At 38.6% G+C, this 25,684-nt stretch overlaps 2 protein-coding genes across 4 annotated transcripts in view; one reads left to right on the top strand and one right to left on the bottom strand.

Annotated features, from left to right (window-relative positions):
• The first annotated feature begins 578 nt into the window (after nt 1–578).
• Nucleotides 579–24,466, top strand: SLC16A4 (solute carrier family 16 member 4). 2 transcript variants are annotated; one of them, XM_074262966.1, is made up of 9 exons: nt 579–702; nt 1,632–1,752; nt 10,029–10,161; nt 11,295–11,438; nt 11,619–11,780; nt 13,689–14,165; nt 15,835–16,046; nt 16,942–17,035; nt 24,013–24,466. In XM_074262966.1, the coding sequence occupies exons 2-9, from the start codon at nt 1,669–1,671 to the stop codon at nt 24,165–24,167; spliced, it is 1,461 nt and encodes a 486-aa protein (XP_074119067.1). In that variant the 5' UTR covers nt 579–702; nt 1,632–1,668; the 3' UTR covers nt 24,168–24,466. The 2 variants fall into 2 exon arrangements, with proteins under 2 accessions (XP_074119067.1, XP_074119066.1); XM_074262965.1 differs by lacking the exon at nt 579–702 and having other exon boundaries at nt 1,579–1,752.
• RBM15 (RNA binding motif protein 15) overlaps nt 582–25,684 on the bottom strand; it is a 47,384-nt gene continuing 22,281 nt past the window's right edge. Inside the window, exons 3-4 of one of the 2 annotated variants that reach the window (XM_074262964.1) lie at nt 18,125–20,567; nt 582–16,038 (exon numbers count right to left, since the gene is read on the bottom strand). The gene's annotated coding sequence lies outside the window, so the exon portion shown is untranslated. Of the gene's footprint in view, nt 20,568–25,684 lie in introns of both variants that reach the window. The other variant, XM_074262963.1, reaches the window with a different exon arrangement.

The raw sequence follows: 25,684 nt of genomic DNA, 5'->3' as shown, positions 1-25,684 counted from the left end.
CTCAACAGTTGGCTGCAAGTCATGAGTTGGAGTTGTTTTAAGCGGAGAAACTTGAAATTTGAAGGTGTTTGGTCATCAACTTTAAAAGTTCCATTGATGAAGACAGAGATAAGAATGGAAAGTTCAGCCACATGCTCAAGTAACTTAAGAATCTGGAGGCCAGGATAAAGTAACCAGATGTGAATTTCAAAGGAGGCAAGTCTGGTATAGCAGTTGGAGAACAAGTATATTGACTTCTGCTTCAAGGAGGAAGAAGTGGAGAGAAAGAGCTCCCAGAATCATTGAAAGGATAGCTGAGAATATTTAGGAGAAATCCAAAGGATGTTAGTTTAAGAGATTAATAATGGAACTGGGGTTGTTTGCAAGAGAATAGGGTTTTTGAGGCAAAGGCAGGATAGGTCTGAGCCAGGCATAGGGATGAGAGCTAAGAGGCCACAGAGGGAAAAATTTTTGCTTGGATCAAATAACAGTCCTCGCCCCTCCCTTCAGGAAGTAAAGTCCACTGGGAATGAAGCCCGGTTTTGCTCAGTCTGCTCTTTTTTCAGGCTCCTATAAATGCTCACTTGTGCTACGTTTCACAGTATGCTGAAGCAAGAAGCTGTTTGTTGAAAAGGAGTAAAAACACAAGACATGGTATATTTGCTTTTCTTCTTAAACTGCCTTACTTGATGAGGCTTTCTTTCCTGAGTTTCGCACCAAAAGGTAAGACAAAAATGTAATTTTGTGCTTCATTTGATGAACAGTTGTGATATATTCCTCCCCCAATACCAGCCTATCTCCTTCCCCATCTCAGTTCAAAAATTCAAGCATTTGGTATTACCCTGCTGCCCCAGATCTAGGTCTGTCCAACCCAATTACCACCACCTATCCTGATGTATAGAGGATTGATAACTAATTCATGCCAATGCAGTGTGCTAAATGGACCTTATTCTAAGGTTATCTTTAATAAAGGGCTCTCTGGAGGTGCCTTACAGTATCTTAGGCTTTTTGAGGGTTGGGGAAGGGCTAACTATCAGACCTTATTAAGGATATTAGTGAAAAGAAGGAACCTACAATTCATCTTTTTAATCACTTCCACAGATTTACATGCTAATCGTTTATTGAATTATAAAGTATTTCCCAGAGGAATTGGTCAAATCCATCATGGGAGAATAGGGTGAAAAGGACCAGGAATGCTCGAAATTTAACCAAAAAATGGATCAGGAATCCTTCAAGATTCCTTTTCTCAAATATGTGAGAATTTCAAGAAAGGGATCAGGAATCCCTCAGGTTCCTTTTCCTCAAATATGTGAGAATTTCAAGAATGTCCCATGTTGGTGGGTCAAGAATTTTATAGATGGTTGGTATCCTTTTGGTGGAACAAACAATCTGAATGACTCTTATCTTCATCTGACCCACAAAGAGCATAATTTTCTTTAAAAAAAAAAAAAAGAAACAGGACTGAAGAAAATTCTCAAAACTAAAAGAAAAAATAAATGCAAAAACAATATTTCTTACAACCAAGTTCAGAAAAAAAAGGAGCAAATAAATTCAAAAGTGGTGGGTTTTTTAAATTAGTAAACTGTAGAATACCCTAAAATGATTGAGATTGAGCTTAAATTACTAACTAGGAAATGGGCACTTTCTTACAGGATTTTCTTACGAGTGAGAGAAGTGGGACCAATCGTCATGCTGAAGGGGACAAAGTTACATCCTTATACTGAACCCCTTGATGGAGGATGGGGATGGATGATAGTGTTTCATTTCTTTCTGGTAAAAGTTTGTGAGATTATGATTTCTCCTTCCTACTAGAATATCCAAACTATGATCAACTGCTTTACTTAAGCTTCCTGCTGTTGGGCCATGGGGATGTCACAAAGTAGGCTGGTCCTTTCATGGAAACATAAAGGGATGCTACAAGGATACATATAGGAAAATTAATTCTGTGGCAAATGTCCATTCCTGCCTCCCTTCCCTAAGTATGTATGCAAGTATGAGAGTTAGCGGCACAGGATTACCCAGCGTGGCACACCCACATTAAAGAAGGAACTCGGCTCTATAAACAAAGCAGAATTGCAGTAGCTCAGAAGAAATGAGAGATGTGCAAATTTAGAAGTATCTCCATTCCAAATGTTTGAGTGAACTATTTGTGCTTGATCTGTGGTAAAGCCTCCCAAGCTCATATTGGTCTGATTTGCTCCAGCTGGACCCGCTGCTCTGATCCCAACATGTGATGTCATTTTTGAGTCTCTTTGAGAGATAACTGACCACCCAGTCAGTAGCACCCATCATTACGGAAAGGGACAAAGAGAGTAGCTGAATTCTCTTCAGAAAGACAGATTAAAATCCATTGTCAATATACAACTATTTGTACCTTAATTAAAAAAAAAAAAAAAAAAAAAATCTACCAGGAAACTGACCTTTCTTCATCCTGAGTTCCCTTTGTTAAAAAGTAACTAGCCTTCACACTCAGTTCTACAGTTAGTCCCCCAGGAGCTTGAAGGAGGAGGAAGGGGGGAAAGGGCCAAGTCGACCCACAGTACAGTGGAGATATCCCCCAGAAAAGATTCATGTCTGTCTCTATCACCTTCCCACCACTCATTCCTAGAATGATAGCTGTAGAGTCCATACAACCAGATGCAAATCAAGCTTTATTGCCATTCTTAAGAGCAGAACTTCATTGTATACATTGGCTAGTAATAGGGAAATGAAGGAGGGCTCCAAGTAATTTCCATATGGTTTTAGATTTGAATCAGAAAATAAAATGCTCAGGTCTTCATACTGAGTCTCAGCTCAGTCCAATAGTGAGCAGACTACATGTCTTATGCAGTCACGTCTGGTTCTTTGTGATGCCATTTGGGGTATTCTTGGCAAACATATTGAAGTGATTTGCAATTTCCTTCTCTAGCTCACTTTACAGATGGAAAAACTGAGGCAAGAAGGTTAAGCTACTTGCCCAGAGTCACCCAGCTAAGTAATTGTCTGAGCCCAGATTTAAACTCAGAAAAATGGGTCCTTTTAATTCCAAATCCATTGCTCTATCCATTGCACCACCTAGCTGCTCATAATGTATCTAGACACCAGAATTTACAATTCAAGGCAATAACCAGTTAGCTATCATATCTATCTCTCTTGAGGGAAAGGAAATGGCCCCAGAAATCAGTAAGCAGGACAGATATTCCTTGGCTGGAGTTCTCATTCAATGCATACTTATTAAGTTGACACTAAGTGCCAGTCAGCACTGTGCTTGGGACTTGAAAATACTAAAGTGAGCCAATTTCAGTCTCAATATTCTACCAGAGAGAAAAGTGTCCAGAAATACAGGATACACACAATATAAAGTGCAGGAGATTTTACAAATAAATATACCATAATGAGGGCAGGTACAATCAAGAAAGGCACTTTGGAGAAGGCAGCACATAAGCTGGGCCAGAAGAGAAGAGGACTGATGTTGGCGACCACTCCAAGCACAGAAGCTAGAGATGATGTCCATGAGAAGCATCAATAAGGTCCCTTCTCTGAAGCACACAGGCAGTGTGTGCAGCAAGTAAAGTATAATCAGCTAGGATACTCCAGAATCAGACTGAAGGGTTTTAAAAGCTAGAAGCTGCGGAAAGCTTCCTGAGCAGGGTGTCTAGTCAAACTTGTACTTCATTTGGCAGCTGGAGGGAAGGAGGACATTTGGAGAGATGAAAGAAAGAACCTGGGAGGATAAAGGGGAGGACGAAAAAAGGAGTCTATTGCTACCTAGTCCGGGAAGGAGCCACAAGATGCATGGGAACCACAAGACTAAATTTAAATTGTCCTTAGAAGATTGTTTCTGTCCTTTGTTCTCGAAGAGGATCTTGACATCAGGAAGATGATGCCGTGACATGCAAGTGAGTGGGAGTGAAGTGAGGGAAGCTGTGCAAGGTCACCATCCTGGCTTTCTCCTCTGAAGCCCTCTGGGTCCAGGAGCCAGGTACAGATCAGGAGGACTGGAGGTGGCCCTGGATGCAGTGGGAGATCCTGGACTTTTGAAGCTAAGGTCTTTAACAGGTTTAAGTTTGATTGAGGCAACGCCTATTTGGTGGTTAAGACTAGGTAGGAATTGAAGCAAAGAACTATCACTATTACCTACTCAAAAAAACCCAATCTGGGACAGGAAGATCCTCAAGGTTTCTAGCCAAAATAGAAACAATTGCCCTTAGAAGAAACCAGATGCCAAATCCTAATTTCACTTTTTCCTCTCTAGTGGAGAGATTTTTTTTTTTTTCAACATGAGATGCTACAAAGTAACTTCATAAAATTAATAATTCCAACTAAAAAAATTGAGAAAATATTCTGTATCCTTCTCCCCGCCCCCCCCTTTTTTTTGTCACATTGAAAGCTTACAATTAGGCTACTTGAAAAAACACTTTCCAGGAAAACTTTTCCAAAGGCACATAATTGTGACAGTAAAATCACTTTCATGATACCCAGAATTTTTAAGGAGATCACTGACCTCATTTTCAGATGATTACCACCATTAATTTGTGAAGGTCTTGGTGCCATCTCTCAGATGCCCTTCCGGGGCCTCTCCAGCCTGAGAATCAGGCAGGGAAGCAATATGTCAAAACAAACCAAACCAGCAAAACCATAGGCCACACCATGGAAAATCAGAAAAGATGTCACAGCTATCAACATCAAAAGAAAACTGGCTTGTTGCTAAATGTCCTAGACATCACCAGCAGGAGTGGGGGGGAGAGGGAGGGAAAGGGAGTGCAACTATAACATTTTAGTCCTCCTTGACATCTCTGCAGTATCTGACATTCAAACATGGTTTCTAAAATGACTGGACCCAACTCATCCATCCGTCTATTCAAAATTGCCAGGCAGCTCAGCTTTGTAGGCAAAAATCTATTCAAGAGTGCATGTTATGGTCTAGCCAAGGTGTTCTTCCTGGCTTCCTGAGGCTCAAAAAGAAGTCGGTGTTAGAAATGTGTACCTGAGAGTCACCTACATAAAGTTGTTAATTTAAATTATGGAAGTGAATGAGACTATCCTAGGAAAGAGCTAACATTATGAGGAAGAACCACTTTAAAAGATTAGGGATAATTGTGAATTGGAGGTTGAAAGACCATACTTGGAATTCCCTTTTTTCAAGAAGATTCTGAGAAAGGTTCTACAACTGCTTTATGAAGCAAGTGGTCAAGTCCTTTTTCCTTGGGATAGTTATAAATATTTTACTTATAAAGTTAACCTGGCCTAACAAGGCCTTGACAATGCAGCTCCAACATGCCTTACTCCTTCCCCACGTTATTTCACATTCTGAATCCCAGCCAAACTGCACTATAGAGTTTGGTTCCATTCAATCTTTTTATTTCCCTTTAAGGTTCCTTTTATGCGCCAGGCTCTCCATGGACTCTTGCATAATTCCATACAAGTTAAAATAACCCCAATCTTCATTTTAGGTTGAATCAGTTTTTCTACACACTGTTCCCATCTTAACTTACAGTGTGACTTCTTTGTGGACAAGCTGTTTTCAGTTTCTAAGGACAAGTTGGTACTTAATAAGTGCATGTCAGCTTAGAAGCGTAAGTAATCTTAGAAACCATGTTTGAGTATCTGATACAGCAGAGATAGATGTCAAGGAGGACTAAAAAATAATGGCCAAGTGAGAGGGATGGAAGCCAAATTTTAAGAAAAATGGTGAGGAAGTAGAGGCAATCAAATGTAGTCTTTAAAAAACCTGATAGGGACAGGTAGATAAGAGTACCAGCCCTGAAGTCAGGAAGATCTGAGTTAAAATCTGGCCTCTGACACTTAACAATTCCTGGATGTATGACCCTGGGCAAGTCATTTAACCCCGAATACCTCAGAAAAAACAGATAGTGAAGGGAAATTAAAAAATGGTTGCTAGCTGTAAGAAAACAGAAGGGTCAAAAAGAAGCTACCCAATTTGAGGAAACCTAGCAGATGAAAAAGTCCCCTGGAGAGAAAGATGATTATTGGAATAACTTGGGAGAGAAAATGGGGTCAAGAACACAGGTAACGTAATTCAATCCATTCTTTTGGGGGAAGTTTTGAAACTACTCACACTCCTTTCTATCCACTCCAGTTTATCAATGTCCTTCCCTAAACTGCAGGACCCAGAATTTGAATCTTTGGCCACAGGTAAGGAAACACTTCTTCCTCTGATTTGTCAGGGTAGGAGGACAGAAATGACAAATATCTTCAGGAAGCTTTTATGAGGCATCTACAATAGAGACATAAAATCTCAGCATTCAAAGTTACTTCAGAGACAACCTAATCCAACCTGGAACTGAACAAGCCGTCTGCTTAAAGTGGGAGGAACAGGAATGGGATTCAAAGTTTTGAGGAGAGAAGAAAAGGCTTGATGAAATCACATTACGGAAGGAGATCTTGAAATATTAGAAGAGAAATGCTTATGTCCCCATGTCTTCTCAGAGAAACATCCCCAGCTCCTTCAGCCCATCTCATGAGACAACTGAGTCTCTTCACCATCCTGGTCAGCCACCTCTCCCAATAGTGCTTCAAAGATGAATAAAAGCAATTTAGTAAGCTTTCAGGGAGGATTTCAGTTTCCTGCCAAACCCTTTTGTTTTAACCTTCACTGAAGATCATTCTCTTTGGTGGAGGAAACAAAAACAAAAAATTGGGTCCCTACCTAACAATCACGAGCATACCTTATTAACCAAGGCTTATAAATGTCTGAACTAAATTGCAGGAACACTCTCTTAAATAGATCCCAAAGAGGCTGAGGGTAGCTGCTGGAGGCTTCAAGGGAATACTCCTTGGTCTTATCTTCCCCTGCTCCTTCTCCCCCTAACCCCACCTTCCATTTCTAGGAAATGTCAGCTCTCCTCTGGTTCAGTAACAAAGGGCTGACAGGTGTCTAAGAACTCTCTTCTCAATGGCCCAGATGTGGAGTGAATGGGAATGAACTCCCTTTCTGTTAATATAAGGCCACCTTAATTAACTGATGGGATGAGAAGCTTTCTCAGCAATAAATAATGACTGTTAGTTTAAACAGGTTAATGCTAAGAGTGCTTAGTGCAAGTGTCCAGTGGGGACATACCAGCCCAGTGAAACATAAGGTGTCAGACTGGCAAGGACACAACAGACCATTCTTAAACCTGAAGGGAGTGTCAATTAGGACAAATGTCAGTTGGCAGATATACTGTACTTTTCTAATGTGGACTTCCAGGAAGGTGGTAGCCTGGGGTACATGACAAGGAAATCGCATGACACTAAAATTTGTGCCAAGGACCTAGTGTGCATACTAGGTGACAAAGGGTGTAATAATTAAGCACCTAGGGAAATAAATCATTACTGTTGAGATCAGCAGAATACAAGTGGGAACAAAAAACTAACCCAAACCTGTTTGAGGAGCAAGCATTCTACATAAGGATTTACAAGCAATCCCCTTCAGTGAAGCAAGTCATCTCCAACCATGGATACTTTAGGGAGATTTCTAATACCTAGAACCAAACAACAGGAAGCATCTGGAAAAAGTCTAAATATATGATCCTGGATTTTTTTTTTTGTAAGCAGCAGGACTAGCACTTGAACACAGGCCTTCTAGTTCCAGGCCCAGTACTCTGACATGCTACACAATGGAACAAGTAGTTAATGAGAAAAAAAAGGGAGGGAACAACTCCAGGATCTTAGTCCTGGACCTAAAGATGATGTACAATCCAAAGACCATTTGGGCTGCACTGTGCCAAGATAATCGGAAGATAGCAATGAGTCCTACTCTTGAGCAGTTTGATTTTAGTAAGGGAAAATAACATCTATGAAGAATATGCAAAAGATAGGATAAAACAAAATGAGTTTGGGGGATAAGGAAGAATGGCTTCCAGTGGGGGTGGGGGTAGGGGAGACAGGAACATGGGGAGGAGAAGGGGAGAGACCAGGAACAGAGTCCACAACTTTACCCAAGTTTAAACCACCACAGGACACCATCCTCTCTTGATCTTTCTTGCTGTTATAATTCCCCACTTTTTTCTATAGCTTTGACCTCTATCAGTCTATCTTGCCATAATTCTATTTGGGATGACACTGACCCAGAATCAGATTTTGCTACCAAAGTTCCTCCAACTCAAGCTTCCCTTCTCTGGTAAGTGGAGCTGCCTCTAGGTCAGACACAACTGAGATCCCCAAACTGCTCTTATTTGTATTCACTTGTTTTATATGGTAATCAGTGGATATTCCTTATGTCCCCCTGTAAGCAGAGGATGAGACAAGAGTCATTTTCACCTTTGTGTTCCTGGAGCCATGTACACGGGCCTAACCACTGCTTAATAATTGAAGGGGTAGGAGAACATGGTTGAGCCAGGAAGGAATTATCTCCTGTATTCATTAATTTCCATCTAGTACCTTACAGTTTACACAGCAGTGGTTGATACAAGTATCATCCTAGAAGCAGGATCCCATAGTGCAATGACAGACCTGAAGTCAGACTTAAGACTGAATTTTGCCTCAGATACTGGTATCTCTTGGCTAAAGGTAAATTACCTAACTGCTTTGTGTCTCTGTGCCTGAAATACCTACTAATGTAAAGACCAAACAAGATATAGTAAAGCACTCTACACATCGATTTTCATTTAATTTTGTAGATAGATAAATAGACTCAAAAGCATTAAATATGCCTTTCTGGCCAGCCAATCTTGCTTTTGTTCGACCATCACAAGTGTCCACAATGTGACTTGGACAGGGGGCATGGAAAGAGGGAGAAAATAAAATTCTTTTAAGGAGCCATTTATCAGAAGAAGGGAATAAGCCAATCGGTATTCTATTCTGTGTTAAGGTGTTGAGGTGTCTTCTCAAAGATACTCTGGGAGAAACAGATGAAGGATCAAAGTTAGCAGGACACCTATCCAGTTGCTGAGGAACTCCTGGTTCAGAGAAAAGAGAGGTTGTCATTTAGCCTGCAAGAAATGAATATTCCACCCCAAAAAAGTCACTGTCAGCCTTCATGGGTAACAGAAACCAGACTCAGAGACCTAGAGTGATGACAATTTACTTCCTCTTCTAGTTACTCTTCTAGTCTGTTCTTTTTGGGGACAAAAATGTGGTTTACACCCCCCCCCAAATGCACTAAACAAGGGGAAAGGAACTCTAGCCAACAAGAAAATGCTTGTGCATAGCGCATGGCCAATGTCCAGTCTGTGCAGGTTTAATAAGATACATTCACTTCCTCATTCACTCTCAGAGCTCCAAGAATTCCAAAATAAAGCCAGAATGAAATCAGTCAGAGCACAGTGTTCAGCAGTTGATATAATGTGAGCAGGTCTATTGTTCCCCATTTAGCTCAGCAGACACAAGCCCTTGAGGGAACAAGAATTGAACCTCCCTGGAAAGGGAGCCCTTCACTAGGTAACAATTTGGACTCTGGATCAACATCATTTTGGGGCTAAATACCATTTTCCCTTAAAAGATAATTGGAAAGGAATTCCTCTTATTTTAGAATTGAAAACAAATACTTAGATTAATTCACAAAAAATTAAAATAACTCATCTCTCTCAGAGACCCAGGGCAGAAGCTACTATATAATTATAAGCAGGAATCAGCCCTCACAGTGCCCCAGATCCAGAGCTGGAAGGGATCTCTGAGATCACACAGAGTGCAGGCCTCTCATTTTACAGATAAGAAAGCTAAGACTCATAGAAGCCTCTGCCCCAGGTCCCACAGCTAAGTTACTGGTACCTCTCGGACGGTCCTTACACAGTTCTCACCAAGGCAGGTGAGCGATTTAATGATGGGGAATAAGCTGGAAGCTACTCTACAAGTATCAGCTGGAGCCGTCAGAATCCTGGGCCGCTGTGGAGCTGGAGGGCAAATGTGAAATCTGAACCCGATTCCCGAGGCTGCATATAAGGTAGCTGGGGCCCCCAGAGCTGAGCTTGAAGCCTGCAGCTCCTTACACGTTGTGATTTTATCTGAGTTTTCTTCAGGATAAAACACCAACGTCTCTACTGCCTCTCATGTGAGCTCTGCCGTCCTCCTCCAGGGACTATCTAACAGCAAAGTCACTAACCTGAACTCTCTGGTCTGCTTGGGTTTAGGTGAATGTGCTTCTAATGGGAATGACCAAAACCTTTGCCATTTTCTTTGTGGTGTTTCAAGAAGAATTTGACGGCACTTCAGAGCAGATCAGCTGGATTGGCTCTTTAATGTCCTCATTCCGCTTCATAGCAGGTAGCAGACAAGCTGGCGGCTCTGGGTGGGTGCCCCAAACCAGTCACTGAGGCTGAAGGAAGACATTGGGCAAGGTCCCCTTGACCTTGGAACTTTTACCAAAATTCACAATATCTGCTCAGCACCTAATTCCTTCAAGGAGAGTCTTCATCTACATTCTACTAAGTGCCTAATTACAGTGCAGACCCAACTTCCAAAATTACTGATTTATGTATCTTTCTTAAACCTTGCAAATCCCATAGCATTAGCACGGTTTGGCAAGCTGAACAACATCACGTCAAATATTCAAGGTCTAGTTCCATAATACATTCATGGGCGCACCGTAGATGCAACTAACTATTCTCCCCTATCCACAGCTCACCACCTTGATCCCAAGAGATGGACTGGAAGCTGAAACACAGCAAACTGACTCACACTTTTCTGCTGAAGTACTTTTTAAAGTGAATTTTCACTACACTAGTCATCCCAACTTCATTAGTATCTAACACAATATGAATACCCCTTAGATATAAAGAGGAAGGGCAGAAAATGCTATGGACTTTCTATTAATAAAAAGATAGCTTAATGGGCTGTCCCTACACTGGTGATTCACCTTTTATTCCCAAATAGTCTGAGATTCTCTTTCAGCTTCAACTTCTCTACTAAAATAAATCCTTATTCACCCTGTTGAACCCTCATTTCCATTCAAGCTCTTCCTCTTGTCTTTCCTGAAATACTAGAGCTTTCCAAAACATACTGTTTGTTAGAACACTTCTCCTTTACATTCTCTTATTCTATTAATACTACTTCTATCCCTCATTGCTCTCGGTCTCTTCTAATACTTTTACAAAGCCCACCTCCCTCAGGGTGTTCCCCAAATGAAGCTTCAAAACCCATATGCTCCTAATTAATCCTCCTTTTGGTCTACACATTTTGAAATTCAACTGAGTCCATCAGATAATCCAGCAAAACTATCCAGTTTGAAAGTGGTAGGCCTTAAATTAACTTTTCCTTCAAACCCTCCGCTTTAGAAATCACAAAATAATAATGGTGCTGAGAACTCTCCTTCCTCATTTATGTTACAAAGTTTGACATCTATTGTCTTAGTTTCAAGAATAATCTTTCTTTTTCAAATCTCATTCCCTTTTCCTAAGGTCCACTGGCTGCCATATTTTGTGAAAAATTAGGAGAGAAATCTACATCCATTTTTGGTGCTCTCCTTATTTGCACTGGATATTTTATCAGCAGCTTGGCCACAGGCATCTCCTTCCTCTGTATATCTATGGGACTTCTACCAGGTGAGTCCAAAGCTACCTGATGACATTAGCTGATCACTTTTGTTGTACATTGGTTCAGTTCTATTATTTCTTCTCAGGAGGGCTGTTTACTCATATATCTTTTTTTACATGTTTATTGAATCCGTACTTATCGATGAAAATGAATTTGATTCCAAGTTTTTGCTTTTGCATTATTTTTAGGTCTGGGCTCTGCTTACATATACCATGCTGCTACTGTGATAACTGCTAAATATTTCAAAAAACGACTGGGTCTTTCAGTGGCTATTGGTCGTTCAGGGATGGGGTTGACATTTCTTCTGGCACCTCTCACAAAAATCTTGATTGATGAATATGACTGGCCAGGTGAGTCATCCTGACAATAGCTCTACTGACATTTTAAACTTTGTTAGACTTAAGAATGTATTTTTAAAAATACATTCCTTTCTCCCTTGGCAACTTGATGGCTGGACGTTGTAGCAACCAGTTTAATGGGAAATGAGTAGAAACAGAAAGACCCTTAATTTTCTACTCCCCTAAAAATGGACTAGAGGGACAGATCTCTAAATATTTTCAGTGCTTATCAGCAGGCATCAGAGGCTTTTAGAACTCATTATCAATCTCTTATTAACTTGCAGTGTTCAGTCACAAGTAACTTGCAGTGTTCTGTCACAAGAGAGAAACACTGTGTAACTTGGAAACATACAACAATAAAAATGACGAATCAAAAATGGACATCTCAGTAGTTTCCAGTATTTTTTTTTCTTCAAGATTGGCAAAAAAAGAAAAAAGAAAAATGGAATCTAAGCTTAATATATAATAATAACAATAACTAATTGTTATATAATAAGAAGAAATAATAACAACAATATTGGGGGAAATCCCTGTCTCCTTTAGAAAAATCCTTCTCCAGAGACACTAATACATTACTAACATATTTGTTAATGTTTATCATAATAAAATAATAATAAGTGCACAGCCTAAGATAACTGAAGTGCTGGGATTCACTGTACAAAACTAAGAAGTGAATTTTACAGTTCTCATCAGGACATTTTGAAATTAATAACTGGGCTTCATGGACATTTGTTATCTTCCAAGATAATTTAAATTGTCATGGGATGAAAAGCAGTCAATGTAGCCTGTGGAATGAGTTCCAAAAATTTTGGAACTGGTTAATTGTACATCACCAATCAATATGACCTTATCCCAAAAGATCAGGGAGAGAAAGGGGAACTATGAAGTATTACAAAGTATTAGTAGTTGAAATATCCTCCTTAAAGTTTTTTCCTTTTAATTATTCTTTATAAAAACAATCAATCGCTCATTCTTACCTGTTTCTAAAGTAAATCTGCATTATTGTCACACAACACATGACTCTAATGAAACCCAAGCTGCATAAGCACCTACCAAGATAACAAACCTAAGTACATTGTTCTCTTTCACATTAGCTCTACAGAGTTCAGGTGTACTACCCACTGAACACTTGGCCCATTCAATTTAGACTAACTCTCAAATGCCTATTTGAATTTTTTAACTAATGGATAATATATAAAAATGGGCTTCAGTGCTCCTAGATGAAACTGTAGCCACTTCCTATTTCCCCTTCTGCATTCTCTTACTCCCCATAACTTCACCTCACCCCTCTCCCTTCCCAGTACCCCAGCTACAAAGAACCCCCCAAACCCTGCACTGTCTAGTTATCACTTAAGAAATATGCAAAATGCCAGATTCTTTGCTGAAAACCTGTGCTCTTATTTATATACTGTTAAAACAATTCAAAATAAGTTATAAATACCTTATAATACTTAAATGTGCTTAAATTTTTAAAAGAGTTTATAGTACCAATTAATCTCTAATTAGTAGAATATAGGTTTTTTCCCCCCACACCTGGCTGCCCCAGGATTTTAAGGGAAGAAAAATAAGAGTGGGCTTATTTTGAGCCCCTATTATCTAGTCCCTAAAAAAGGGGGGCTAATAGGGAGAAGTAGGAGTAAAGGAGATAGGCAACTCTAAGAACTTTCCCAATTCCAATTCCATTTTTTTTCATCTCTCTTTCACCTTCTGGGGCTCCCTCTTCCTCAGTGACAACCAGCAGGGTTCCTTATAACTAAGCGTAATGCCTCAAGTTATAATTTCAAACTACAAAGAATTTTTTCAACTTTGGTAATATGATTATTTCAGTTTCAAACTTTTGATAATGAAATCTCTACCAAATCTATAAACAAGATGTGAAGGAAAGGTTAAATTGCAACATTAACCATATTTTCTATTTAGGTGCTCTTCTACTACTTGGAGGGATCTCATTAAATTTAGTGCCCTCTACTATGCTCTTAAGACCCATCAACCTTAAAAAGGAAAAGTTCATGGCTACCAGAAGTCCAGATGCAATAAGACCGCTGGAAGTTCCAGCCAGCAATGATGAAGGGCAGTCTCCCACTGGAAAGTGTTTAGTCAACAAGGATGGACAAACTGGTCAAGGGGCAACAAGCTCGGGATACCAAGAGGATGACGGAGAGGTCTTTAACAACAAGCCTCGTTTTGGGGACAAAAATGCCATCCCATGGACCCACCAGCTGACCCATCAGCTGCATCTTGATTTCTCTCTATTTAAGAACCCTTCGCTTTATCTATACACCTGGTGCTTTATCTTCAGCCAGATAGCATATTTCATCCCTACTTTCCATTTGGTAGCCAGAGCTAAAACTCTAGGAATGGACACCATGGATGCCTCCTATTTAATTTCAATGGCTGGTAAGAAAATTAAAACTCTATTTTACACTGGTTGTTTTCCAGGCTTTTAAGCTTTACCAGATGTACGGACTTTACCAGAGTTAGGCCCTTCTTTCCTTTTTAGTATAAAGTCCAACCTGTCATTTTCTTAAAAATTTAAAAAAAAAAAAAAAGACTAACAAGAAAAGAAAAGTAAGAAAGAGGAGACCCCTGAAGAATAAAGAGCCTGGAAGAGAGTTCAATATTCTACTTAAGGTTTTCCCTAAATACAGATCTCCAGAAACTATATTATTAAATGATGAGTTCTAGTAAGTCAAATTGCCTGCACTCAAGTTTCACATCTCTCAGACTTTCCTCACTGCTTGGGCTCTCCTGACTCTTGGTATCTTGAGCTTTCTTCAAGGTTCAACACATATTCTACCTCCTATGAGAAATAACCCTTTCTTGATCCCCTTAGTTATTACTGTTCTCACCTTCCTCAGATTATTTTTCACTTAGATTATTTCCTCTGTAGAATGCAAGCTAATTGAGTATAGGGACTCTCTCTTCATTGTTTTCACAGTCCTAGTTTCTAATACAGCACTTTATATAAAGCAGACACTTAATGCTTACTGAATTAATTTTTTACATATATTGTAAATTTACACTCAGGCTTTTGCAATACAACTGGTCCAAACAAAAACAGATTAACTGTCTATAAGAATCCTCCATTACCTTTAGCTATGTGAAATTGATACAAAAAGTATGGTTTGGGGGCTTTAAATGAACATTTTTCCTGGAGCAAGTAAGTCCTATGACAATTTATATTAAATCCAAACTAATAATACTGAATACAGTAAAAAAAAAAAAAAAGAAAAAAGAAAAAAAAAAAAAAACACCACTCATTCTTTTCTTCATCAAATTCTTGATTCGAATGTCTTGATTTTATATAAACTCACAGCAAGATAAAGGATTTCAAGAAGAAATCTTACGAAGTTCTATTATGGAAAAAAACCCACAAATATGATTTATGCTCTAGTCTCCCAATCAATTCACATATTATAGTGAAGAAGCCAGTGTTGTGCAAGACAACACACTTCTAATGTCTTACTTGAGTCATTCATTATTACTCAGTACTTTTAACTTGCATGCAAACCATAGAATACAGTGATAAGTTATCAAAATTTTATATTAGGAGATAAAAAAGAGTCCCAATTTTTCTTTTTAAAAAACTTTATTGATTATGCTCTAACCATCTTTCCATCTCACAACTACCCAAGCCCAACAGCACAATGGCTTGAAAGTTCTAAGAGTCTCCCCAAAGAGTCTTACTCATTTGGCAGAAAGAAAACTAGAAAGATCCTCTACAGAAAGGATCCCTTTGGGAGCTAATGGGTGGCCTGAGTTTCTTGTAGGGTATCCCTGAAGCTCTGAATTCTTTTAGAGAATTTCAGAAGAAATATGACTTTTAATCAATTCTAAAGGGAGTTCCTCTCAAGAGACTTTACTAGGTGTGTTTAGAACCAATGAGCCAAAGCCAGATGCTAATGGCAGAACCCAGAAAATCTAATATGTTCTCCCAGCTCCCTCCCATTACTCACCCGGCTTTCCTTGTACATGTACACCAGGATGCCATGGACAGTCACTCCCTTCGAGGAGGTGAGCCAGTGGGGTCCAGGCTCTCATGTGATCTCTCCCAATGTCTCTCCAGGCTTCACAGAGACCATCCTGCATCTGCTGTCTGGATGGGTCGCTGATCAGAAGTGGATCAATATCTATCACTGCTACAAGGCTTACCTCATCCTCTGTGGTGTCACCAACCTGCTTGCACCTTTAGCCACCACATTTCCTCTACTCATGACCTACTCCATCTTCTTTGCCATTTTCTGTGGCTCTTATATGGCCCTCATAGTCCCTGTAATGGTGAGTAAGCATCCTCGTTAAAACTGTTAGAAGAAACATCAAGGAAAGGCAATGAAGTATTGCTATCTCCCTCAAGAGACTGAAGTTAAAAGTGAATTTGGTGGCTGGAGAAAACTGCCCTAGGGCCTATGATGGCTAGAAAGTAAATAATGGCAAAGAATTACTATATCCCTCCAAGGCCAAGAAGAAACTAAAGAGAGCAAAGACAAATCAGGAGGAGCCTCAAATCTGCTTTTAATCACCACAGAAACTCTTTTGAATCCACTGTAGAACTATGTTTGACTCCTGACAAGATATAAAAATGGAGAAATATTTGTGGACTAGAAGGGGGTTTTTAACCTGACCTTTTGTGCCAGTTTTCCAGGCTGAGGCAGCAAGTCCTGAAAATCGCTGCCCAAATACTGTGGATTCAACATGGAACCAGGGCAGCACTTCTCATGGGATTTTACTTTCTCCGGTATTATTAGCAGGGGCTTCTTCTCCGTACAGGAAAAGGGTTTCTAGCTGTTTTGGCCTTGCTAATTGGGACAATATCAAAGAACCCTACAAAAATAAGAATGGTATCACTGCTGCCACCAGGAGGCTCTCAGTACTGTTTGCTACTTAAGCTGGTTTAGGACAAGAAAACAGGTTATTTACAGCATCCTCAAATTAGTTCTAAAATCTTAACTTCTATATGTTGGCTACTTTGGGGAAGCCCCCAACTTAGCGCTGGGAATGGCACCCTGGAGGTGAGCCCTTTCTTCAAGTACTTCCAGGATGTAGCTTTTTGATGAAATATACCAGAAATCTGTGATCATTCAGCACTCATTTTTTTTTTTAAAATAAAACTTGGGATGACATAGACTTTTTTTTTTTTTTAAACATATTCCAACTGGTTCTCTGATTCCAACAGATTGATCTTGCTGGACCTTCTGCACTAAACAAGTTTTTGGGATTTACTGCCTTTTTTACTGGACTGGCTATTCTTTCTGGACCACCAATAGCAGGTAATTATTTGAGTAGATCAACAACCAGGAAAATATTGATACATGCCTAAGTTTATCAACATTTCACTTCTGACTTATTCTCTTGCTTTTCCTCCTCCTCGTCCCCAAATGGCACAATCCTCCAAACTTGATGCTCCATCAATATAGATTCCTACAGATTCAGCTATTTTCTTTCTCCTCATTTCCACCTCTTAAAATCCCTTAAGGCTTCCTTCAAGGAATCAGCTCAAGGGCCACTTTCTATGGGAAGCTTTTTACTGATCACCCAAGGTTAGTGGTCATTCACTCCTCAAATTCTTTTGTTCATTCCTTTGGGTACATGTAGGATTCCCTACAAAATAGGGGAGGGATATCAAGAAACTTGAAACTTTTTTTCAGTCCTTATATCCCCAAGTGTCTTGATATCCATGTCTTATTGCTTACACACTTAATAAATGCTTGTTGAATTGCATCTTCTCCTCAAAGGAATAGGAATAGGGTTTGGGGGGGAAATTGGCCCAACTTCTATAGGCAAATATTTGTGCCCTGTTACCCTAAGTTCAGGGCCTTTCAGAACTCCATGGTCACAGCTTCCTGAGTTGTGGAACTGCCAGATCATCACTGAGGCAGACTCCCAATAGCTTCCTCCTTACCAGTCTCTTCCTTGTCTCAGCAGCAGGACCATTGTCAAAGGCATCTCCCTAAATTCTGATTGTTCCACAACAGCCCAGAGACCAGTCATTTGACTTGTCATGAGAAACTGTGTGTAATATACTATATGGATTAATAAAATGAGAATAAAACGTGACAGGGGAGCCTTATAGAAAGAGCATTAACAAACATAGGCCCTGACAAATGTGGAAAGCTGAGCAAAATGAAGGCAGGTCTATGCTTATTTCAGTTACCTTCTCCAGACTAAAAATCCAACTTAAATTCACCTTTAAAAAAAAAAAAAAAATTACACCTGCATAGCTGTGCTTGAACAAGGTCAGTATTTTAAGGAGTAGAGTTGGGGAAAGGGGAAAAGAACTTTTAGGGGAAAATGTTCAGATACTAGAGAATATAATACTTTTGAATCATCTAGTAAAAATACAGCCAATAGAAACTCACTTTTATGTTTCCTTCAGCCATGATCAGTATCGAAGACAAGGAGGAATTTGAGCTCGAACCTCTCATTTTTCATTTAGGTAGCCCTATTTCAGACACTGTAAATTTAAGACTCAATAAAGGACAAAGATCAAAATAAAAATTATACAGAAAGTTTATTTTCGCATCTGAAGTTAAATTAGGAAACCCCTTTAAAGAAAGTTATAAAGAAGGGGGAAAAAAAAGGACCAGATTATATTTAATTTAAATATTTATTTAATTTATTAATTAAATTAAATTAAAATTTAAAAACTAAATAAATTAAATATTTAATTTAAATATTTAAAAACCAGTATGGATTTAGTGAATGGAGAAAAGAGAAATGTATACATCAGATTCCTTTATCCACCCTTCTTTTACCAGCAAAGATAAATGCTATTTGGCAGAACACTGTCTTTATTTATTTTATATATGGAAAGAAGACCAGCATTTTAAGATCTAATATCAGAACTAAGTTTACAGGAAACTTCAATGAGGAAGCCAAGTATTAGAAAGTACCCAGCAGAGTGCTCCTATGATTAATTCCAATACCAACAAGTACTAATTAGAGTCTGAATTCAATCTGATTCTCTCTAATATGAATATTGCCTAATTGGCTTACCTTTCAGGCCAAGAAGACAGGGTAGAAAATGTCCCCCAATAATACATAAGTTAGAGATAATATAATTTCATTTCTAATTTTAAAGGTAGAACACAGATATGAAATTCTAATGTGTTCAAACTTTTAAAAAATAAATTTAAAGATATCAGCATATTGAAAAACTAAAAGAAGAGCTTGAAAGATAAAAGGAAAGGAGAAAAAAAAAAGAATTATAAAACAAGAAAGAATGGCATACAAAATACTTAGAAAATGAGCAGGGAAATCTAAGAAATGTTCAAACTTCCAAATTTTGTACCATAACCTATGTATGTATTTCTTTTCTAAAACTAACCATCCAACCTGTAAATCTTAAATTCTGATTTTTTCTTATTGTAAAAGAAAAGGATAAAGTTATTGTTGAAAACAAATGTTTATCTAGGGATCTTTTAAATCATGGGGATTTTTAGATTTAATTTTAAACTACCACAGCTAAAACAAAATTATGATAAACTCCTTTCCCTGTACCATTACTGCTGTGCTAATCTGATTAAAAGCAGCAGAGAAGGGAGAATCATCAGACATCAACCTGGTCTTTTAGCTCAACTCAAATGACACAAATGACTGGAAAGGTTTTTGTTGAACAGCAGCAATCAAGTCTGTGGCTCTTATCCCTACTCTAATGTTAAGTAGTAAAGAAGCAGTAGAAATATTAAACCACTGACTGAATCGGTCTTTCCAGCAGGTACTGAACATTTTAAGATTTGTCTTAAGAATTTATCTATGACAAAATGCCAGAAATAAAGCCAAAGATGGATCTTTCCACTTCAGTGCAAGTTACAAAGAATATTCTCTTTCCTGCTCAGGTCTAACTTAAATATATGACACTCTTAGAGCCTCTGTCTCTTTATATAATAAGTCTGCTGCAGAAGACAACTTTTCCCAGGAATCCTCAATCTGAATACCACTGGTTAATTGCTTACCAGAAAATTTATTTCCCCCTTCCTGTATGGAAGTGAAACGGGGGGGAAAAAAAAGTTAATTCTGTATTATGTTTTTAATTCAATTTAGGCCAACAGTATGAGGAAATTTTAGAACATAACTGCATTTATTCCATTTTAAAATCCAAGTATACTCACATATGCTTTCAAGTATTTATAAAAATTATTTCACCCATTTCTTTATTATGGATGTAAGACCAAAAAATAGATAAATTCATAATTAGAACTTAACTGAAATTTGATGATGTCTGAGTACTGCATAAATATCTCACAGAATAAAAATGAATTTGACATTGCTCACTATCAACCTTTCCAACCCCAAAAAGTCAATGTGATTTCTGTCAGATCTCAGGAATACATCAAGGAGACCTCCAAGAAGTTTGGCTCAGCAAGATCCCAGCCTGAAGCAGATTTCCTAGACCCACCCTGGGTTAATCCCAGGATTGCCCTTGTGACTTGAGCCATGTATTCTTTAAAATAAGAAATATCCTTCACAGTTACCCAAACTTTATCACTAGGTTCTGCTACCTGAGATAATTTTTAAAATTTCATTGCTCAAACCTCAGAACGTTTTCTTTGATTATTAATCTCATCTTAAGGAGTCTCTTGATTTAGGGAAATCTGAAAGAAATTCTAATACCCTTAAAAAACCTGGGCAGGCTATGAAGCAAATAGTCATCAAATCCTAAATATAAATACAAAGCAAAAAAAAAAGAAATGACTTACCTTCAATTCTTCATGATCCATCTACAATGTGTGACTAATCTTTAAACTGCTAAAAGCTCAAATCTGTTAAATTGTCCCATCAAGGATTGGAATTAAAACTTACCTGTCAATAAAGTACAAAAGTAAGTCGTTTTTCCCCCAATTCACTTTATGGTATCACACAAAAACTAGATTAATATGCATCCTCAACTTTTAAAGGTTTTTCTCCTTCCTTCTAAAATATTTTTAAAAAATTTTTTTCACTCATATTTATTGAGCTTGAGCAAACCCTTAGAGAAGGAACAATGTAGAAATGCATACAGTGAATCAGTAAGCTGCATTTACCACAAATTCTAATTATCGATAGCAATTCACTCAAACATCTAGAACTATGAATTACATGTGGAATTTGCTATTTTAAGAAGTGTTGGATTTCCCTCTCATTAGAAGTGTTGAAACAAAAGGCTGGCTATTCATATAGTAGGCATTTTGTAGAGGAAATTCTTTTGGGGGTATATCTGGACTAAAATCACTAATGGCCCTTTCCAACCCTGAAATTCTGCAATTCATCAAGTGTTAAGTCCTCTAACTAATGATGCAAGCCTTAAACCTTAAGGCACTTAAACTTCCTCCTTCCATTTTTTATTTTATCTTTCAGATGGGTGGAATTTTGTATTTTTTCTAAAACAGATCCAACAAAGGTTAAATGACTTATTCAGTCCATAGTGGAATTCAGGGCAACTTCTATTTTAGAATCCAGTTTCCAAAGTGAATAATTACTAATTGACTATAATCTCAGGTAAATCATGAGCCAGTATCTCATTCAGGAACTAGTTCCCTAATTCTGTCTGGTACAGTTAGACCTGGGTTTTTAATCCTACTTCTGCCACACCAGCCAGGTAACCAGGTAATCAAGGGGTAAGCCATTTTCTCTTCTGAACCTCATCATCATCCATAAAATAAGGGGGTCCCGGCAAGGTCCTCTTCAAGCTCCTTCTAGATAGGACATTCTGTGACTTGGGGAGAACACATTAAGCACGGCAACTCCCTATGAAATGCTAGCAAAATGAAATTTTGCTCTCTTATCACCCTTCTCACGCCTTAGAATATTAGAATACTTTTATTCATATTCAAGAATTTCTATTAACCCTAACCTCTCTCCTAGCTCCATGCACAGTTTCAGTAGTTTTAACCAGCCACCTGAGAAGTACTTCCAGATATTGATCACTATGCTAAATAGCTAAACTTTTAAAGAGATTAAATCTTACTGTTCTTAATCTTTTGAAACCCATTTTCTCTAATCTCCAAATGGGTGAGGGGGAAGAGGAACTGGAGGCTTACACATGAGCTCACCAGATACCACCACAAGGCACCTATTGTGCCCTGCAGCCGCAAAAGACAAACTACAAATTATTTTATTTACATCAAGTTGTTGTAACATATCTAAATCCTATTTAACTCGGCTATCCCTGAAGTTCATGAGTCCCTGAATCAAAACCAAAGTACACCTCCAAAGAGCCTTTAACTTTTCTTTTTGGACCAGAACAGATCTTATTGTGAGGAGGAGGAAGAGTTCCTTCTACCAACAAGAAAAAGAAACTTCTCTGGAACTTTCAGCCTCCTGGGGCACTGAGAGGGTCACTTGGCCAGTAGGTAATAGAGGAAAGCGCAGAGCACTCTGACCTAAACAGGGAGACACTCCTTCTCCCACAAAATGTCACGTGCTTAAATGAAATAAACTACTAAAATGGATTGGGAAGAGAATCCAATGGGAAATGTGGATGATTTAAAAACATGATATTAACAACAAAGTATTTAACAACAAAGTGTTAAATACACACACACACAGAGGAGATAAGCCTTCCACGGGTGTGTCAAGGAGAGGGGTGGGAGGAACTTAAAAGTGCTTAATACCTACCTTCCAGGAAAGAGACAGGATTATCTTTTCAAGTGAGGGGCTTTTCAGTTTAGATTGAAGATGTAAGAACAGGAATAGGAAAGAGTTCCCTCCCTATGAGTTAAATTTAGGACAGCTCAGTCCAACACTCAGCATAGTTCAACAGGCATTTATCATATTCAAGATACTGCCAATGCCCAAGGCTCTGGGGAATCCTGCAGCCAACAAATTAATGAAAAGGATTACTCAATTAAGGCTTGGTGAAAGCCTGCAGTTGAGTCTGTCCTTGAGGACTTCTCTTGGGGACCCTGGCACATCAATGTTTCCAAAATCACTCAAAGTACCTCACTTTCAGAGCTATGGAGCAATGTTTCACTATCAAGACTACAATGTCCTGGACTCCAAATAAGAATTCTTTTTCTTCAAATGAGGCAATGCACCAACATTTCTGCTTAAGCCCTTTTTTGACACAGAGCCTTAAAATAACAGGGTCCAAGGCCCATAGCCCTAAACAGAAATAAGCTGGGCACAGTCACTGTCCTGTATATTGCCTCTGTGGGAAACCAGATGCTGCCCTCCAGTTAGCAGAAATTAGCTTTCTTTCTGGGCAGAAGCAGCTTGCCTAATGCATAAAGTGGACATTCAAAACACATCCCTATTATCTCGAGTCCAGTCTGAAACAGGACTCATAACTCAAACTCTGTATAGCCAAGTCTCTCACACACATCTCTACTCTGGATTTCCCAACAATTTAAAAGCTTCTAGAGTCACAGTTCATTGCCATTGTCAAATGTTGTGAATAGTCTGAAAAAAAGGGTGTCAATGGCATTCCAGTTCCTTCTGATAAATCTGCCAAACTGATCTTACATCTCCTTATCTGGCTAGACTTGGCAGGCCACAAAGTAGTTCTCAACTTGCTATTGTGGGCAGCAAAGTCTAGAAAAGTTGAGAGACCTCACTTATTAAATGAGACAATGCACAAACATTTGTTTAAGCCTTTTTTGACACAGAGCTTTCTGACACATGTCTATCCCAGAGTCACCTGCTACATTAAATAGCATTTCATCTTTACTTAGTCTTTGCTGGTAAAAGTCAATACTAACCCAATAGCTGATGCTTAATTCCTTCTTTCCTTTTCCATCACCTTTCTTTTTTCTTCTCAATCACCTTTATTATCTCTATTTCTAAACAATATTCAAGATATTTCCTTAAAATATCTAACTGCCCTCAAGTGCACAGACTAGAGATCAACAAACAACCTTTGTTCTCAAGATCTACTTTTGATCCTCCCCAAATTTTAAGATCACTAAATATGGAGGAAAGTGGGTACTTTGGGGCATGGGATGGTGGAAACCAGATGGGATGTTGACTACTTCAGAAAGTTTTCAATTCTTGCCTCTTCTTGACCAGAACCTTCTTGAAATAACTCTTCCTTCAATTATATACTGTTATATTTGTATGTCATTTTCGAAATTAAATTTCTTTTTTTTAAACTCCAAATTTTGCCTTAAGATTTGTTTGCGTTGAAATCTATGTGAAATGCCAAATAAATCAAACTAAGTTCCTAATGGTATATGACTGAGGGATGGTACTGCTATTTCAAGAAGGTTCTAGTCAAGAAGAGTCTTACTTTAGGACAGTCTCCTTCACAGAAATTTCTCTTTCTTTTCAGGTTGGCTATATGATAGGACGGAGACTTATGTCTATTCCTTTATCTTTTCTGGAACGTGCTTTCTGCTTTCATCAGTTCCTCTGTTCTTTATGCCCTTGGCCACAAAATGGGTAATGAGGAAAACAAAAAGCAGCAAAACAAGAGATTCAAACTAAAGCCTATAATCACTAAAGCCTGGAGAAAAACTAGAAAACCCTGACTGGCATTAAGAAAAAATGATCACTTTTTAGCCAATAAAGAAGTGAAAACTAAATGTTCAATTAAAATTACAGTTTAACTGAAGTGGCTAGTGTGGACTACTATTCTCTAACCACCAGACACTGCAAAATTAATAGTCCTGTAGTTCAAAAAAAGGGCAACTAGATCTAGAAAACATGTGATCCTGGATTTTTCCACTTTTAGTTATACATCGACTTGCAAAAAGATTTTAATAAATTTGTAATTTGTTTCCCAATCATTTGAAGAATCTTTTCTTTCTGTTAAGCCCTATTATTTTCCCATAAACTGAATCAAGAGAACTGTTATCCTAGCTTAAAATCGGTGTTTCTCTGGAACCAGAATGGTTTAATTACTTTGTGGCATACATGTTCAATTTGATGTTTTCCCCACCTTTTTGTGTAGCTTCTCCACATGTTCACCACACTAAGTCAATTAAGTTTTCTCACCAAATGTTTGCTAATAGCTTTGCTTGCCTTCAAGGGAGAAATAAATTAGAGCTAGAATCATCAGCAACATGGCCATGTTTGCTATTCCTGCCCACAAAACAGCAGTACATGGATTAGTGGTTAAACAGAGCCACTCTTCCTCTTCCTAGGACCTCTATTGCCTTACAGCAGTAGTATTTCCCCCTAAAAGGGAAAACACTCTTATAGTAATCCCTCTGGGAGTGCCTTACTCCTAGACCTTTGAGCTTGAAATCAGGACTAGCTAAAGAATGGTTGGGTTTAATTCACTCTACAAGTCCAAGCAATATTTAAAAGTCTGGATTCCACTCTAGAAAATATAGTATTTTTATCACCTGTGACATTTAAAAATTAGAAGAGCCCAGGCTCTAGGACTTGTTATAACAAATTAAGGAATTAAGTATTTCTTCTATAAGTTTCCAACAGTGGCTGTCATGTCCTCATTTATTTGCTACTTTACTTGTCTAATTTTATGAGATCTCTACTTAGCTAATCAACTCCAATAAATATGATAATCATTACAAAGAGTTTATACCAGTAGTCCTCACTTTTTAAATAGGGGGCTAGTTCACTGTCCCTCAGACTGTGGGAGGGCCGGATTATAGTAAAAACAAAAACTCACACTGTCTCTGCCCCTCAGCCCATTTGCCATAACCCGGCGGGCCGCATCTGGCCCGTGGGCCATAGTTTGAGAACCCGTGCGCTTTCTTCTTAAGAACTCTTCTTAAGAACTTAAGAACAGGGCAGCTAAATGACACAGTGGACTGAGCACCAGCCCTGGAGTCAGTCAGGAGGACCAGAGTCCAAATATGGTTTCAGACATTTAACACTTCCTAGCTGTAGGACCATTGGCAAGTCACTTAACCCCAACTGCCTTGTGGAGATGTTCTAAGGAAAAAGAGCATAAACAAACAAATGTCTGTTTCACAGATGGTAAGAATGAGATCTTATCTTTTACTAGAATGACAGCAATGGTCTTCTATAATTAA

Source organism: Sminthopsis crassicaudata, chromosome 4 (assembly GCF_048593235.1).
Source record: "Sminthopsis crassicaudata isolate SCR6 chromosome 4, ASM4859323v1, whole genome shotgun sequence".
In the NCBI taxonomy this organism is placed as follows: domain Eukaryota; kingdom Metazoa; phylum Chordata; class Mammalia; order Dasyuromorphia; family Dasyuridae; genus Sminthopsis; species Sminthopsis crassicaudata.
Note: the sequence above shows the minus strand (reverse complement) of the source record. Positions and strands in the feature narration are given on the sequence as shown.